The following is an 18,553-nucleotide window of genomic DNA, read 5'->3' on the forward strand; positions in this document are numbered from 1 at the left end:
CTGGGTTGTTTTTCTCTTGGCTAGGTCCTCAGTCTCAGTTTTATTATTTATTTATTATTTATTTATTATTATCAGTCAAACACTGATAACAAGGTGATTGGATAGTTCTAGTTTCTCCCTTAGCCTTGTGCATAATTGGAACACATCATTCCCTTTCTGATCCTGAGTTTTCTTTTCTTTTTTTTTAAAATATATCTTTATTGATTTCAGAGAGAGGAAGGGAGAGAGAGAGAAACATCAGTGATGAGAAGCCTCCTGCACACCCCCGACTGGGGATGGAGCCCGCAACCGGGGCATATGCCCTGACCGAGAATCGAACCCAGATCGCCTGGATCCCAGGTCAACGCTCAACCGCTGAGCCATGCCCAGCCAGGCCTGATCCTGAGTTTTCCAAGGAGAGAGATAAAAGGTCTCAGCTGGATATATATTCTAGAAGCATTTATTGCAAAATAAAGTTGAGTTCCCAATCTGGGAAAATAACAAAACAGAGTCATTATACAGCCCTTTGGGGGGACATCTCTCTTGGGGGCTGGCGGTTGTCTGGATAAGCTGTAGTCACCTGTCCACTTACTGGGATCATTATTACTTCTCCATGGCTCCAGAGATGGTTTCTGAACTGGAAAAGTCCTCAGGTTGTGTTGGGTCCTGGTTTCCCCAGGGTTGGGTGGGAAGAATTTCTCAAAAGTGCATAGTCAGGTGAAAAATTCAACACCCTAAAAGCCTCCCACTAGGAAGGTATATGGTCTCTGCCCCACTCATCTGCATGAACTTTTAGCTGGTCTTTTTGGAGCTAGCCACAGTAGGGGACGGCTGCTCCTTCAGGAGTCCAGACAGAACTCTTTCATTTTTTGCTTCCATCCCCTCTGATTCTCAGCAGCACAGCTAGGTTGGAGGTGGCCTGAAACTTAACAGGGAAAAGTACTTTGAAGGTCTATGTGGACATGGATCCCAAACCAAAGAAGCTGCAAAAGTACGGACACGAAGACCGGGAAGTCACTTGTAGGAAGATGAAATGGGGTCTGTCCAAATTAGGAGGCCCAGGCTCCAATTTCAGCTCTGTCAAGAGTATGTTGTATAATCTTGAGCCTTAATTGTCCCATGTGTAGCAGATAGCAAGAGGACTATAGACCAATCCTGTGATTTTCCAATTGTTTTCCAATCTACTCTCTCCAAGAAAGAAGCTGTGTCCCCCTCCATTATCATTCAATTAAGCAAGTTTGTGTGGACTGTTATCGGGGGCTGCCCTTGCCTCGGGACCAAGTACTGCCTGGGGAGCGTGAGCAATAGTACTTGTTCACCACATGCCTACACTGGTCACACTTGACTACACAGCACCACTGGAATTTGCAGTTACAGCTGCTGATGGCCTCAGTTCTCCTCTCTTCCACCCGCAGGCCACACTCAGTGCACAGGCGCCTGCAGCTCTGTTGTTCCCACCTGGATGTGTTGTGGCTGTTCTGCAGACATTCGCGACCCTCTGTGCCATAGACGCCCAGGCTGGAATTGCGGATACAGTAATCTGGTGAGTCCTCTAAAAACATCAGCTCAGCCTCCGCACTAGGAAGGAAGGCGTCGTTGGGTGCCCAGCGGCCCTCGGCACTGTTCCCAGCCCTTAGCTGCCGCTTATCCATCTCAATTTTCAGTGCCCGGTCATACTTGGCCTTTAGATAGTCTCCTATCTCCCGGAGGTCAGCCAGCTGCAGCCAGCATGTCTGGATGCTACAGCTCCCTGAGATGCCGTGGCATTTGCACGTCTTTTTCATGGTGGCTCTCACTGCCTTCAGAGAGAGAGAGGGAGAGAGATGAGAGAATTGCTCTGGACAGAGATCAAATTATAGAAGAGCCTCGGAATTACTTGGGGGAGCCCATAAAAAATATTTTTTCCTGGGTCCTACTTCAGATCTTATCAGTTAGAATGTTCAAGGGTTTAAGGGCCTTGGTATTGGTGAGAGAATGGGAGTAGCCATCCCAGACCTGCTGGGTGGTGTGAGGGTGAAACATGGATAGGAGACAGCTCTTGGTAAGTTGTGAAGGGCTGTACAGATATGAAGCTGTTGCCAATACCAAGCCTGACGGCTGACTGGCCAGCTCCTATACCCACCAGCCTGCCTGCCCTGTTGTTGTGAAGATTCATCAGGGCTCTGGCATCCTTTCCCTTCTCCAGGCTGTCCACAAAGAGTTTGGAGATCCTTTCCCCGAATTCCACATTGTCACTGCAGCCTCCCCAGATCCAGCCATGGCCTCCTACACATGAGAAAAGAATAAGTTCTGCATACAGTTTCCTACTAAGTTCCAGGAGAAGAGTCCTGGTCATCTTGGCTGACACAGCCAGGCCACCTCCAAGAGCCTAGAAGCATGTGCAGCTGTAGCTGAAGGCGAGACAGGAAAATGGAGGTACTTGAGGCAGGTGGGAGGAAGTTCTGTTCCCAAAGCCAACTGTTGACCCTCCAGGTACTTCCCAGATCTAGGGAATTAGTCTCCATACCCACAGTAAAATTAGGCATACTGAGGATGGCCTAGATGACCTCAAAGGTTCATCAATGGTCAAACATTCTGGAATTCTCCACTTTTATCCTACAATAGTCTTGTTAGAGTCACCTCTTCCCTCATTAGTGACAAATCTGCGTTTCTTAGGTGACAAATAATTGAGTGCTCTGGATTATGGATGAGCCATTCTAAACCTCACATAGGAGGGTCAGCTTTAAACTCTCTTTGGCTTCTTCATCATAGATTAGTTTTAGAGCTCTGTGCTACATGCTGTTCCTGGAATCATGGACCCAGGCTCAACTCTCAGGAGAGTCTAGGTCCAAGAGATCCCACCCACAAAGTTGCTGTTGGAGTCTCAGGTTTTGAGGGAGCTGGAGCTGTGTCCCTTAGACTTTCCTTAGAAGGCTTTAGCTTGCACCCCTCACCTCTCACGAGAGAGCCCAGCTTACCTGTTTTTCCATTTTTTGACTCATCACAGCCGCAGTTTTCAAAGTCACCCATGCTACAGTTCTTGGTGATTGTGTGCGTGACTCCCGCAGAGCTGATAGCATGAATAAATGAAGTCTCCCTGGTGGCTTTGGAGAGAGAAAAGGGACTGGAAACTTGGACTCTGATGACCCAAATCAGAGGCTTTGGAAAAGCAATGCTGTTTCTCTCTCTTGTCCCCTGCCTGCTTTGGGTTTAAGAGGATGCCCTTCTACTTCATCTATACTTCATTCAGGCAGGAATGAGCATCCCCATGCCACAGACAGGGAAAGTAAAACCCAGAGATAAAAGGGTGCTGAGACCAAGGCCACTTTCCTCACCAGCTGTGGTGTTGGGACCAGGGCTCTTCTCTCCTGAAGTCCAGCCTAGGCCTCTGAGCATTAGCCACTGCTTTTGGTCCTCGGGCAGTGAGGACTCAGGGCCATGAGGCTGTCTTAGGAAAAACAGAAGGACCTTTTCTTCTTTCTGTCATAAAACTAGAGCTATGTAATAATCATAATGATCATGGCTACCACTTACTGAGCTTGTATCTTATTAACTCTATAAATACTGTCCCATTTCATTTCCATATACTCCCCATTCTTTCTGTGTACCCCCCGGGAGATATTTCTTTCTGTCTTCATCTTCTTTACTTCTTTCTCCAACTCTTCTCAGGCAACTCTTTATAGTTCCTATGTAAATGCCGCAAACTACTACGCACAGTTACAAACAGCTGCACAGGTACACACACACGCATACACCCCCACCCGAAGCACAGCTCAATGTGACCTCTCAGCTTCTCTGCTGTTGGGATTTTATGACAACTGGGAAGATGGGAAACTCCCTCAGGCGCTTTCCCCCCATTTTTATTTCATTCAAATCAGTGTAAAATAAGTGTGTACAAACACACAAATATAGGCATGCATTAAAAAAATAGAGTAATTTATACATTTGTATAGAAATATCTTTGTATTCACCTCATTCAAACCTTACAGTACTCCTGGTCAGCTGAACAGAGATGGCCTTATGATAAAATAACAAATTTGGGGTTGAGAGAGGGTAAGTGACTCGCTCAAGGTCACACAGCCAGGAAGTGGCAGGTCAGCAGATCACTGATAACTTTTTCATTTCACTGTGCACATATATGCTATGCACACACACACACTGCCAGCCCACCTCCATGCACACATACCTCCTTGTACAGGTGCGCAAACTTACCACCTCTCAGCCTGTTGTGAGTAGAGAGCTGAAGAGCGTTTTCAGGGCAGTTCCAGCGTTCCCAAGCAAATTGGAACTTACACTCTTCAATGCCACTCTGGGCACCCAGGGCCACACTGGTAGTGTAGGTCAGATAGGCCTTGCAAAGGGAAAAGGGCCATGAGCTTCAGCCCTGGCTCAGATCAGGTCATCTGGGGTGTGGGGGGCAGGCAGGACTCAAACGGGTTAGCTCTCCATTAAGGAGCAGTCATGGGTTTCTCTGGGTGAGGGTCTTCTGGGCACTCTCTCCCCTCCCCTCTTTTCCTTCCCCACAAGAGTTCACGTAGGGAGCTGAATGGGTAAAAACAGAAGCCAGAGGCCATCCTACCTTGGGACCTGTTATCAGGAAATTGTTCACTGACCTACCAAACGGAGAAAAATTGAGGCATTGGTGAACAGGGCTGAGAGAAGGGAGCTTCCCTGGCAGAGAGTGAGGGGTGGGGGAGAGGACTTACCAGGCAGAGGCACTGAAGGTGGCATAGCATATGCCCATAGCCACCCTGAGCATGAACAGGTCCCCCATGGCCCTGCCCACACCTAGGGGACCAGATTCAACCCAGGGACAAGTCCAGAGAAAAAGTGAAGAGAGGGCAGGGTCTTTCTCAGTATATATGTGGGGAAATTCTGAATGACCAAGAGGGGGAAATCAACAGCTCTTCCCATTTGTCCCTCACTGGCAGAGCTGCTGGAACCACTGACCCAATGGGGGACCAGGGAGGAGGGACTCAGCCCAAAGCCTCAAGGAAAGCGCCGCCCCACCCCGCCCTGCTCCACCCCACCCCGCCCCTCTAGCCCCTCCAGCCCTTCCCTCCCTGCTGATAGTCTTTCCATACCCTGGAAGTATCTTTCTTCTGTAAGTCACTTATGTCTCTTCCTGCTTGAGGGCTCATTTCTCAGAATCTTGTAGCCTGGAGCAGGCGAGGTTCCTAACCCTGAAGGTAGGTCACCTATCCCTTGGAGCTACAGTGCCCTTATCTGTCAATAAGACCCTACCGCTTGCCCTGCCTTCCTCTCTAAGGTGTTAATAATTTTGTGCTTTACCCAAATGAGGGGGTACACTATTCCTACCTTCTCCCTTAGTGACTGTAAAGTCATGGAATTGTGGGACCAGGAAGCAGAAACTCTGCAGAGATCATCTTTGCGACAGTCCCTTCTAGCACATTCTTCCAAAGTAAGCTCTGATGAATTTCTTTCATTCTCAACAGGTCTGTCATTTTGTATTTGAGGGTTAGATCTCCAGTCTGTTAGCTGTTTGTATGTGTGGGAATCAACCTTTGGACCACCCAGGGCTGTATTTGAAAAGACTGATGGCTTTCTTTCTGATACCACTTTGTTTCACGGACATCAGCCCCTTAGTCAGGAATCTGTCTTTTAGATTCACTTTGTATTCTTAGTGCTTAAGAAGATGTCTGGATGAATGAATGAATGAATGAATGACCGAATGAAAGATTTTGGCCCCTCTAATAAGGACTGGAGGCACCATTAGGTAGAACTGGGGATTACAGTGAAGGGTAGTTTTTCCTTGGTTGGTGAAGCACTTTCCTAAGGCTGGGGAAGGCAGACTAGAGAGATTCAGAAGAAATACAAATAAGAAGTCACAGTCCTGACTCCTTGCCCCATGACTGTGGACACCCAGACCACTCCCCAGCTCCCAGACCTGACTGGGTAAGAAAAGCAGCTCAGACATCCCCTCACCAAAGGAGTCTCGGGGAGTCCCCAGGCCTTTTTATTTTTAAAATTTGGATCCATTTCTACACTTATTATGTTCTTTTCCAGAACATTGCATGAGCTGGCTTTTAATTTAATTGAATTTTAAAATTTTATTCATTAATTGATTGATTTTAGAGACAGAGAAACATTGACCCGTTGCTCCACTTATTTGTGCATTCATTGATTGATTCTTTCTTTCTTGTAGTCATTTTTTAAACCCTCACCTGAGGAAATGATTTTTTCTTATTGATTTGAGAGAGAGAGAGGGAGGGATAGAGGGAAACATTGATGTGAGAGTGCAACATCCTTCAGTTGCTTCTTGTACATGCCCCGACCGGGGGTCAAACCCTCAACCTGGGTATGTGCCCTGATTGGGAATCGAACCTGCCACCTTTTAGTGTATGGGACGGTGCTCCAACCACCTGAGCCACCCTGGCCAGGGCTCACTGACTGATTCTTGTATGTCCCCTGACTAGGGATAGAACCTGCAATACTGGTGTATCAGGATGACACTCCATAAACAGCTGAGCTGCTTGGCCAGGGCCCTCAGACCTTTTTAGGGCAATGCACTCAAAGTATGGGTTAGGATTGGTGTCAGTCTGCAAGCTGTTATCCTTCTGAGAAGGTAAGTACAGAAATAAAAGCATTTAGGAATTTTTATAGTTATTTGATGGAGTAATTTTAGATATGTTGACTCTAATAAGAAATTTGGACTCCTGTTTTTATGTATTCTTTTTTTTTTTTTTTTTTTAGAAGGATGGGTACAAATATCACAAAATGCAAAATGTCCTTAATGGACTAAAGTTCTGCCTCAGCCCAGCAAGCTCTTCCTCTGCTTGCTTGTGGGCTTCTCTCCTTGGGGTGAAGAGGTTGGGAGACTTGCGTCACTTGGGAAAAGCCCCCTGAGTTTGCCTTGGTGCCCTTCCCCCCGTTTCCTACTATTCCCAATCGAGATTCTAGTGTCTTACTCTCACTTCTTAAGACAGCAGGGTTGATTTCCATGCCCCTTACTGTGGGGTCAGCTCAGGGTTAGCAGTAGCTCTGAGGGGGTCCCCTCACACACCTTGAAAGAGTTTTAGGGGTGACTCCAAATTCACTTCCCGTGTTTGATCGACTGGGTCTTATTTTTCTTTGTCCCCCCTTAGCCCCTGGCATTCAGCTGGTGTTCTATAAAGATACTCCTTTGTTTCCTAGGAAGCAGAGGGGAAGTTAGTGTGCTTTTTGTGCGCAAACTTTGTGCTTGCTCGCTCCTGCTCAGATTCTCTAGAGATCATATGAATTCTTTAAAAGGAATTTAAGATGTTAAGGAAAGGCCTGTGCTTCAGGTGTTGGGAGCCCTGGGCTTTGGCCACTAATCTCTTGTGTGACTTTGGGCAAGCTATTAACTACTGTGTGGACTCAGTCTCTTCATCCGTAAAAACGAGAGAGTAGGGAAATGTTGAATGTTGAACGACCTCTAAAGATTTTCCCTGCTCTCCTGCTTGCTTTAATGCTAATTTTAAGATTTCCAGGAAGGGGGAAGTATTGTCTTTTCTAACTGTCAGCATGGGAATCATCTCAGTTATCCGTGAATCCTTCAGTTGGCCACCAAGATAGACCTGTAAGATAGACACCTGGAGGACAACGGATGCCTTCTTCAGGTCCTTTAGGGCTCTGTCTACATGAGACTTCTGTGCTGAATGTCAAAGCCCTTCATTGTGGACAGAGGGCTTCCTGGAAGGAGAGGAGAGCCAGAGACAGGCACTTCACTCTAGAGTCTACAAATCATTTGCAGCCAACCTGTGCCTTCATTTCCTTAACCCCAGCTCTATTATCTCATTAGTTTTTAAGTGATGATCCAACTCTTGGTTTCTCTCTTTCTGGAATGGAAATCTGGAATAAAGACTAGAGCGGAAGATGGCAGTAGAGATAGAGGGGGCCTATGACAAGACAGACAGAATAGGGTCTCTGAACCAGTGGTGTGGTGGTAGATGTTTAACCACCGGCTTTGGTGTTACAGAAGCCGTGATTGGTAGTGTTTGCTGATTTTCATGGTACACTCTCACTGTGGCTGATTTTAAACTACCAACATGGACTTGGGAAGAGATGAACAATAGCACATCACTATGTAGTATTTCTATCATATAATAGAAACAATAGATGTAACTGGCCTCGAGTACAGATAAAGTAAAATGTAAAATAATTAGAAAGTGATGAATTTTGAGTACTTGTTATCTTTGTTTTTAATATAATTTGTTTAATTGTAAGTTTATACAATTTAATTTTTTCCAGCTTTTTAAAATTGTTGACAGTATTACAGATGTCCCCCATTTTACCCCTTTGCCTCCCTCCACACAGCCCCCGCCACTACAATTTAATTTTTAATAATGACTGTGTTTAACAACCAGTTTGCAAAATTCCTGAAAATTTAACAATCGGTCCTCTAAGCCAGAAGCCACCTCCCAGAACACCATTGGAGCCCTGGGTCTTCCCTGTAGGCCACCGAAAGGTAAAATGCAAAACATTTTGTGGACTTTAACACAGAATATTTTTTTTGTTCCAAATGATATCGGAGAAAAGTGTGGGTGGTCCTTCCCCGTTGTGAGTGGGAGTGGGGGTTCTTGGGGTAATGCTGGAGAAAGCATTTCCGGAGGCCCCCACGGGAGGATGAGCTATGGTAGAAAGCGTAATTTCTGTGGAATTATATCCCTTCAGTAGAGCTAAAAGCAAAGCCAGTGTCCAGAGTTTCTGTTTCATGTTGCAGCCAGGTCCGATTCAGCATCAGGCTAGCTAGTCCATTAGTCCGTTGTGTATAGGGGCCCACTTGGCCATAGGCCATGTGGGCGCATCCAGGGGAGCAGGAGCGAGAGAGCCCTGCAAGCCAGGAGTCATGTGCAACACACCAAGAGCAACCAAGAGAAACCAAGAGAGTAAACTCCTGTGTCTAGGGGATTAAATATCCCAAATTTTGTGCCTTTGCTGTGGCCACGCCTATTCTGGCCAATGACTCCTTCCCAGGTGTGACTGACAGCCAAGCACCTTCGCTAGGCCCCCCAACTTTACCAGGCATGTGTCTATCTTCCCTTTGTTTCTTCCCTGTCATTAATAACTAGGTTAATTACAACACTATCACAATCATGTATAAGGCTTTAGTCCTTGCTGAGACATAGTTCTTGCTACCTGCCCTCAAGGAGTTTAGACTCAAGTAGGAGGTAAGGTGTGTGTCTACTATAATGTAGGGTAGACAGAGGTAAGTAGAATACAATGAATAAATGCATGTACCTCTCAAAAGGTACTCATGGAGCTAGAAAGGAGGTATTCTCAGATAATCCTGATGTTCCCTTCCACCTTCAGTGTTCCAAAATGTTGGGATTCCAGGAGTCCTAAGGAAGGACTGGGGGCTATAATCAATAACGAGTAAGCCAGAGTCAGCCTTGCTGTGCCCAGCTTCAGGAGATCTAGAGGCCACTCACAGAACCATAGGGTGTCTCAGCTAGAGGGTCCCATTTTTCAAGGAAGTAACTGAAGTCCAGAGAGGGGACTTACTCAGGGTTACACAGTGAGTTTGGGCCAAGAGAGCCCATCCTGGTTTCCTTAGGACTGAGAGGTTTCCTGTGGTGTGGAACTCTAGGTGCTTAAACCAGGACAGTCTTGGGCAAACCAGGATGGTTGGTCACCCTGATGATGATGATGGTGCGCATCCCAGGCCAATACTTTTCAAACGTGCACTTTTACTGAACTCCCCAAATCCCTTGTTCCCCCACTTTTCTTTTCCAGGCTCCTTCCAGGGCTCTGAGCCTATAGGGGCTGCTTAGACTGCAGAGCAATTGGGGGTAGGGGTGGGTGTGGAGTGGGAGGGTGGAGAATGGCTGGAGAATGCCAGAAGAGAAAGAGATAGGATTTCTGACTTTTTACACTACTCTGCTAATTAGATAAGGAGGGTGGGAAGGGGGAGAATGAGCCTCCATGCATATTCTACTGAGTTGTGACATTGAGCAGAGCTCAGGAATTTTCAATCTCTGGTCTCCACCCCTCCTCCATGGAAGCTTGTCTCTTCCTACCCCCTGGGGATACTTGACTCCTAGTCCAAATGCCACAGCTGCTTGAGCTCCTGACCCTCCCTTTGGCCCTCAATTTAGCCTCAATGACTTGCAAAGTTCCTCAACAGTATGCCCAGAGAAGGAAGAGGGGAATACTTGTTTCCCTTTCAGATCCAGCTTTCCTGGTATGGGAGGAGAGGAGGCCCTCCAGTGGAGAAAACGGGAGCAGCTGGTGGTCTGTTGAACTCGTGGGCTGGAGGGCTGGGGTACATTACGGGAGATAAGTCTGCAAGCCATGACTAGATTTGTTTCATGTTCAAAGGTGTGTTTCCTTCATCAGTCTGGAAGCTCCCTAGGGCTAGGCCTTGTCAATCCCAACTACTCGAGGCTCTCTCCAAGGATAGCACTTTCTCCCATCGGACTGAGGTGCCCCTTTGGCAGAAGCTACCTCTTCACCATTAGCTTAAGAAGGTTTGGAGGGGCTCCTCCAAGGAGAGATTTCAGCTGGAGAAAACCCCTTAATTATATCTTTTATTCTTTCACCATTCTAAACTCCCATCTCTGGACACTGGTAGTGCACAGAAATTCCCCATTAATGTTTCTTGATTGATTGTTGGGATAGAAAGCACAGAGGTAATTGTGGGATTTTATTAGTTTTCAGAGAAATATGCATCCATTTATTCATTCTAAAAATATTTACCTACTGAGTTCAGGTCAGTACCCAACACTTATGGGTCTAGGATAAATTATCCTTAGTTTATGTTTTATCCTGAAGGAGTTCTCAGTCTGGTGTGAGAGAGGAAGCTATAAACAATTTATAATAATAGTACAGTGAGATAAAGTACTACGAAAAGGTTAGAGGGGGAGTGAGGGTAATGAGACAATTCACTGGAAGGGCACTTCTGATAGAGACCTGCCACCTGGTGGCAGTGAGTGCTACCACTGGTTCTTTGTGGACGGCGTGGGATCCAGCGCTGCAGTTTCAGCCTTGACTGAGCGCCTTCCTGATGGGTAGCCGGCTCAGAGTTGGCACTGTGGTGGGCATAGAGTAACGCTTCTAAGATGATTTTGTCCTTGAAAAACTTATGGACATAAGACATAATTGAGAGAGTTATCAAACCAAACAACAAATACTTGACGTGCACAAATGATCTTTTAGAAAAATATGTGATTCACGCTTGTTACCAAAAAAAATTAACACAGAAACATGTAATGTAAAAAATGAGAGTCTTCCTTACCCCACTCCTTTGTAAGTATCCATTATGAACAGTTTAGTGTGGATTTTTTTTTTTTTTTTGGCCTGTATATGTGATTTTAAAGACAAAATTGTGCTGTTATCCCTCAATTTGGTTTTTAAACTTTTATATCATGGACATATTTCTGTGACACTACATATCAATATAACTTGTTTTCTCTTAATTTTTATATTAAATCAAAATAAGACATTCTCATAAGAGTTAATAATTCTATAAGGTTTGATAAGAAAAGTGACAGGCCCTGGCTGGGAAGTTCAGTTGGTTGGAGTGTCGTCGAAATACGCCAAGGTTGTGGGTTTGAGCCCCGGTCAGGGCACATACAAGAGTCAACCAATGAATGCATGGATGGGTAGAATACAGATCAATGTCTCTCTCTAAAATCAATAACTTAAAAAAAGTGTTTTAAGTACTTTAAAGGGCTGAACAAATGTTAAGTCAAATATAGTGGGCTTCCTGCAATTCAGGATATAAAGAATGGTTCTTGCTCTTAGAAGAAATTTTATATCTGGAAAATGGAACAATATACATGAAACATTTTTAAAAACTGACAACACTGAAATAAGGAGAGGATCTGATAAGTACTGAATATGAATCTGACCCTAAGCTCTGTGGGATTCATGGCAGGGAGTGATTTTGGTGGCCTCAGCCTCAGGGAGGAGGAGATATTGGCTGGGCTTTGAAGGACAAACAGGGACAGGGTAGAGAGAAGGACACGGGTCACTTTAGGTACAACCTCAAGTATAACCTTGTATGTGGGAGATAAAAAGTAGCCCTTCTGATATTTCTCAAAATACTTTGGAGTTAGGTTCAAAGTGAAGCAGGTTTTTAAAGACAAGTCAACCATGAAGAGAGTAGGAGGAGAAGGCTCCCTAGCAGAGGAACCCCAAGGGCAAATGCTCTGAGATCTTGATGGAGTCCAGGAGGGAGAGAGCTGAGAAAGCTGAGGGAAGCAGCAGGAGCCAGATCACGGCGGCCCTTCATTCTAGAGCCAGTGACAAGTCATTGCAGGGCTCTAAGTGTATGTGTGGGGAGTGGGGGGAATCGGACTCACTCATTTTTATTTATTTTATTTTATTTTAAAAAATATATGCCTTTATTGATTTCAGAAAGAGGAAGGGAGAGGGAGTGAGAAACATCAATGATGAGAGAGTCATTGATCAGGTGCCTCCTGCACACCCCCTGCTGGGGATTGAGCCCGAAAATGGGGCATGTGCCCTGACCAGGAATCCAATCTCGATCTCCTGGATCCTAGGTCGATGCTCAACCGCTGAGCCACGCAGGCAGGGCGGACTCCCATTTTTAAAAGATCACTCTGGCCCGGCTGGGCGTGGCTCAGCGGTTGAGCGTCGACCTCAGATCCAGGTGATCAGGGTTCTATTCCCGGTCAGGGCACATGCCCGGGTTGTGGGCTTGATCAATGACTCTCTCATCATTGATGTTTCTGTCTCTCTCTCTCCCTCTCCTTTCCTCTCTCTGAAATCAATAAAGATATAAAAGAAAAATAAAAGAAAAAAAATTAAAAATAAATGCATTTAAAAAATAATAATAATAAAAAAATAAAAGATCACTCTGGCTGCTGTGTGGACAGTGGATGGGGGGTGGGGGAGAGGTTGAGAGTTCTCTCTCAAGAAGAATTGACGGTCTTGGTACCTTTCTCCCTTGTCCCCAATCTGCAGCTCAACCTCAGCATTTCTATTCTGTGTGACTGGGGAGAAAGGTGATGGTATCACCTGGAAAGTCAGAGCTTCATTTAGTGAGAAAGATGACGGCAGAGAGCCCAATGGGAATGTTTGATTGGTAGTTGGAAATTTGGCTCAGGAGCTGGGGAGAAAGAACAGAATTCTGAAGGTCTGGATTTGGGAATCTACTGTGGAGAGGAAACAGTGGGAGCTGTGAGACTGTAGGAGGCACCAGAGAGAAGGAATTGAGAGAAAAGAGCAGAGGGCCAAAGACAGATCCTCAGTGAGGCAACACCAGCAAAGGAGGTAGGGGGATAACAGAGAGCCAGGCTGCAGAACCAAGCAGCGCAGAACCCCAGGCAATTTAAGCTGAGCGGTGGAGTGCCAGCTGAGGGATGATATAGTATCTGTGTGGCAAAAGAGGTCATGTCGCCTGGCATACTCAGGAAGGCTCCTGGGAGAAACAGGACTTGAAGGATGGACAGATTAGGGAGTGGACATGAAGGAAGGAAGTTTCCAGAGGAAAAAACACAAGAACCAAGGTGCAATAGACAATTCTGACCATTGAGTATAGGTGCAAAGTCAGGGAGTTGTTAAAGTTTGTGAGCGGAGGGTTCTAGCCAGGAAGTTTTAGGTGATAAATGTGTGTAGAGGGAGCTGAATCAGTTAGTTGATCAACATCTGTCTATATATTTAAGCACCCATGTGTACCAGGTACGAGGTTAGGTGCTGGAACTATACCTGTCAACCAAGAGACCAAGACCCTGTCCTCCAGAGCATATCCTTTAGCAAATCAGACAGATGGCCACAAGTAAGCAGAGCAGTTTATACTTTATCCTGTGCAATATTGCTCTCATGTGGCCCTATAACGGATGGAGAGATGTCCCCAGCCTGTGGGGGTCATAGAAGGGAAAGTATGCAGAGGAAATGCAGACTGTTGAAGAGCTGAGTCTCCAACAACTGCATGAACATGTGAGCCTGAGCTGTGTACACACAGACTAGGAAGAATGCATTGGAAAGTCAGGGAAGTGGTCAGTTTGTGAGGAAGCCATTCTTTTGGAGAGACTGATGGCTGATTCATTAACCTTTGCAAGGGGAATTTGCATTTCAAAAGAAACTCTGATGATGGAATTATTGGCTTGAATCAGTAGGAAGAAGAGGTATTTGGCGTAGAGAAGGCCGTCAGAGCCATCCCTGCCTCTAAAATCACACCTTTCTGGAGTTATCTACGTACTCAGAGGCCAGCTCTTACCTTCCATTCGATGTGAGGGACACTGCTTCACTCTCTGGATATCATTTCGATCATAAGTCGGAATTCTTGGCTTTCTAGAGATGAAATCACTTCCTATTAATTCCTGAATGACTATAACCCTGCTTGGCCTGCAAACTCATCTTTCCCAGAGAAAACAAGGGAGAGAGAATGAAGAGAAATGAGCAATAGGCAGGAGAATACAGTTTAAAAAATTCTGTGTGTGTCCTGGCCTGTGTGGCTCAGTTGGTTGGAGCACTGCCCCGCACCCCAAAAGGTGGAAGGTTCAATTCGCAGTCAGGGCACATACCCAGGTTGTGTGTTCCATTCCTGATTGGGGTGTATATGGAAGGCAACCGGTAGATGTTTCTCTCTCTCTCCCTCTCCTTTCCTCTCTGAAACCAATGAGAAAGTATCCTTGGGTGAGGATTTAAAAAAATAAAAAATAGCCAGCCGGGCGTGGCTCAGTGGTTGAGCATCGACCTAGGATCCTGGAGATCAGGGTTCGAGTCCCGGTTCCAGCCCGGGTTGCGGGCTCGATCAATGACTCTCTCATCATTGAAGTTTCTATCTCTCTCTCTCCCCCTCCTTTCCTCTCTCTGAAATCAATAAAAATATTAAAAAATAAATAAAAAATAAAATAAAAATAAAAAATAATAAAAATTTAAAATTCTATGTAAAACTCGAAAGGGAAGGCAAAGGGAACAGATAAAGGTTCTTCCTGAAATTGGGACCAGCAGGAAATGATGCAGCTTCCTGAAGATATTTTTAAAAAGCAGTGGGAAGCCAGAACCAAGAGGCATCCTATTTTTCCCTGGACTTGCCCAATTTTAACACCGTAAATCCCACATTCTGGAAAAACTGGGACAGTTGATCATCCCATCAGGAGGCCTGGACTCTAGCTCAGCATCTGTCATTAACTCCCTTCCCTTCTGAGCCTGAATTTCCTCCACAGTTGTAAAGTAGGGTACCTGGACAAGACGATGTAAAAGAGCTCTTCCAGTCCTAAGTGAACAATCTGGAAATTTGCCCAGGCTGCCGACATCCAGACTTTCTCCTGGAGCTTGCCCTGAGCTTGGGCAGAACCAATCTTACCACCAGAGGGCGCACTCAAAGGCTCAGGGACGGAAAGTTCTTATAATAGCGCACCCTTCTTTTCTTTCTTTTTAAATATATTGATTTTTTTAGAGAGAGGAAGGGAGAGGGAGAAAGAGAGACAGAGATATCAATGATGAGAGAGAATCATAGATTAGCTGCCTCCTGCACTTTCACAACTCGGGATCGAGCCTGAAACCTGGGCATGTGCCCTGACAGAGAGTCGAATGGGGATCTCCTGGATCCTAGGTCATGCTCAACCCCTGAGCCACGCCGGCCAGGCCAGACCATCCTTTCTTAGTTAATATCAGCAAATAGTGTATCATAATTATTAGTTGTCACCTACAAAATAACGTGAAGATGACTGTTTCTAATTGTCATTGTTTCAAGGAATATGTAAACCAAAAATAAGAAACGTAGTCATGAAAAATAAATTTCTCAGAGCTCTGAGCTGGTACTATATTCACTGAAATTATAGCACATACTGCTTGGCCAGTGGCTCAGCTGGTTGGAGTGTTGTCCCAAAAGGTTGTGAGTTTGATCCCCGGTCGGGTAGATAGGGGAGGCAACTGGTCGATGTTTCTCTCTCACTGCAATGTTTCTCTCCCTCTCTCTCTCTTTCTCTCAATCTCCCCCTACCTTCCTCTCTCTCTAAAAATCAATAAAAACATATCATTGAGTGAGGGTTTTTAAAAAATTAAATTATAGCATATACAATCATATTGGAATTTTATGTGGCTATAATTTCTATTTAGAATTTTATTTGGCTACTAAAAGAATGATTTCCTGTCTATCAATTTGTATTAATATCGAATAGAAGATGTTTCTCTCTGCTGAAAATTTTCTAAGTGCATACTGTTTCGAAATTGGCCTTTTATGCCAGCTTTATAAGTTCATCATCTTTTGGCAAGAAATTCAAAACCAATTAATTTTGGCCCAGCCGGGCGTGGCTCAGCGGTTGAGCGTCAACCTAGGATCCAGGGGATCGGGGTTTGATTCCTGGTCAGGGCACATGCCCGGGTTGCGGGCTCGATCCCCAGTCGGGGGCATGCAGGAGGCAACCGATCAGTGATCCTCTCATCATTGATGTTTCTATCTCTCTCTCCCTCTCCTTTCCTCTATCTGAAATCAATAAAGATATATTTTTTAAAAAACAAGCAAAAAACAAAAAAACCCCAAACCAATTAATTTTGAATGTAGGTCCATTGGGCTTTTCCAGAGTTAGCGGTGGCATAACATAAGAGCCTAGACCCTGAAGTCAGACTGCCCAGCTGGGTTCACACCTCGGGTCTGTAACTGTTTAGTATAACTTCATGTGTCTCCATCTGTAAAGTGGGGATGATGTTGATGGTACGTACCCCACGGAGATATCATGAGGGCTAAATGAGTCGGTATGTGTAAGTGCTCAGCCCTTCGCTCGGCACAAGGGAAACACTGCGTAAGTGTTCTAGCTCCACGTGAGGCCCTGCAGCCCGGCATTTTCATTTGTTTTGTTCATTTATATATCTCAGTGCCTAGGACTGTGCCTCACTCATAGCAGGCGTTTAATAAATATTTATAGAATGAAAGTATATGCCAAAGCAATATGTGGTTATTCATGAATTTTTTAAAGCCCATGGGATTTATCTATTTTAACCCTTTAATTTGTACAAAGGAAAAATTGAGGCCCAGAGAGAAGACATCTTCCCAATGTGACATGAGCTTTGCTAGCAATAAAATTAAATACCAAATCTTTATCAGAAATGAAAAGCACTAGACAGAATCCGTTTCTCCTCTCTCTCTTTCTCTTCCTTCCTTCCTTCCTTCCTTCCTTCCTTCCTTCCTTCCTTCCTTCCTTCCTTCCTCCCTCCCTCCCTCCCTCCCTCCCTCCCTCCCTCCCTCCCTCCCTCCCTCCCTCCCTCCCTCCCTCCTTTCTTTCTTTCTTTCTTTCTTTCTTTCTTTCTTTCTTTCTTTCTTTCTTTCTTTCTTTCTTTCTTTCTTTCTTTCTTTCTTTCTTCTTCTTTCTTTCCTCTTTCCTTCTTTCTTTTTTTCCACCTGTTTCTGTCCCAGTATTTATCAGAACCTCTTGTGCAGAAACATTCAGCATTCAGTGGAGTGGATGCCAGGGTATCTGGAGGCACAATGCCCACTGATTGCAGCAGGCAGGATCAGCATCCTCCCACGGAACAAAATGGCTTGGACTGAGAGAATACGGATAACTGTGTTCATGCTGTGTCCTTGGCTCCTGTGTTTCTACTCCCTCTGATGTCTGCTCTTCTTTCCTTCCTCGGAAAGCCTGGGACTCAGTGTGTGTAGCCCAAACTCCAGAAATGAACACTGCACTGATTATGCCCTAAGACAGACCTGGTTTCAAATCCCATTTCAACCACTTACTACCTGTTTGACTTTTCTGTACAAGTCATTTTGTTTGCATAGCGTGAGTTTGTGCATCTATAAAAAGGGCATAAGGCCACCATACTCGCAGTGGAGGTGAACAGTGGCATTTATATGGGGCCTACCGATTTGACTATTCAACATGGTGAATGCAAACAAGACTCACAGCAAGGCATGTTGTAGCTGCAAGTTGGGTTCTCTGGGAAGCAAACTCTGAGATGGAGAGTTGCAGGCAGGACGCTTACAAGAGAGTGCTTTGGGATCAACACCTGTGGAAGGAAGAAGAAGGAAACCAGATTGGGTGGAGGAAGATATTGGGCTGTGATGCAGGCCCAGTGAAGACCTCAGGTGACCACCCACAGGGAGCTCTAGAGTTGGAGGGGCCTTCAGAATCGCTGCCAGTTGAGGTGAGGGAGCTGGGCCTTTAGACCCCCATGTTGTCAGTTGTTGGGTATAGGCTGGTCCTGGAAGTTTTCTTCAGCTGAGGCATTCCCCAAAGAGGGCTGACAGCTGAGGGTCATAGCAGCATTCCCAGAAGCTGGGCAGTAAGTCCTGTCCTGAAGGGGGATCTAGGTAGTGCAGCACAGCATCCATCACTCCCCAGCTCCAGAACCCGGTATAGGGAAAAGATCCTGCATGCCCTGGCCGGTGTTTCTCAGTGGTTAGAGCATCAGCCTGTGCACAGAACGGTCACAGGTTCATTCCCGGTCAGGAACACATATCTCTGCTGTAGGTTTGATCCCCAGCCCCAGTTGGGGCTCATGTGGGAGGCAACCAACGCATGTCTCTCTCTCTCTCCCTCCCTCCTTTCACTCTCTCTAAAGAGCTGTGGAAAAAAATATCCTCAGGTGGGGATTAACAAAAAAAAAAAAAAAAAAAGGGGCAAAGATCCTGAAAGCTTCCAGAGGGGAAAAACAGGACATCCACAAAGGGAAAGGAGTAAGAAATAATATCGAAATTCTC

General features: G+C 45.6%; 1 protein-coding gene across 1 annotated transcript; it reads right to left on the reverse strand.

The window, feature by feature from the left end:
- Positions 1-1,229: 1,229 nt before the first annotated feature.
- WNT8A (Wnt family member 8A) lies at positions 1,230-4,872 on the reverse strand (the record flags this gene model as incomplete). The annotated part of the gene is made up of 6 exons (XM_081135785.1): positions 4,665-4,872; positions 4,538-4,571; positions 4,171-4,309; positions 2,937-3,062; positions 2,102-2,244; positions 1,230-1,778 (listed from the first exon to the last, which is right to left on the reverse strand). The coding sequence occupies exons 1-6, from the start codon at positions 4,730-4,732 to the stop codon at positions 1,230-1,232; spliced, it is 1,059 nt and encodes a 352-aa protein (XP_080991911.1). The 5' UTR covers positions 4,733-4,872.
- Between the last annotated feature and the right edge of the window lie 13,681 nt (positions 4,873-18,553).

Source organism: Miniopterus schreibersii (assembly GCF_964146895.1).
Source record: "Miniopterus schreibersii genome assembly, chromosome: 4".
Taxonomy (NCBI): Eukaryota; Metazoa; Chordata; class Mammalia; order Chiroptera; family Miniopteridae; genus Miniopterus; species Miniopterus schreibersii.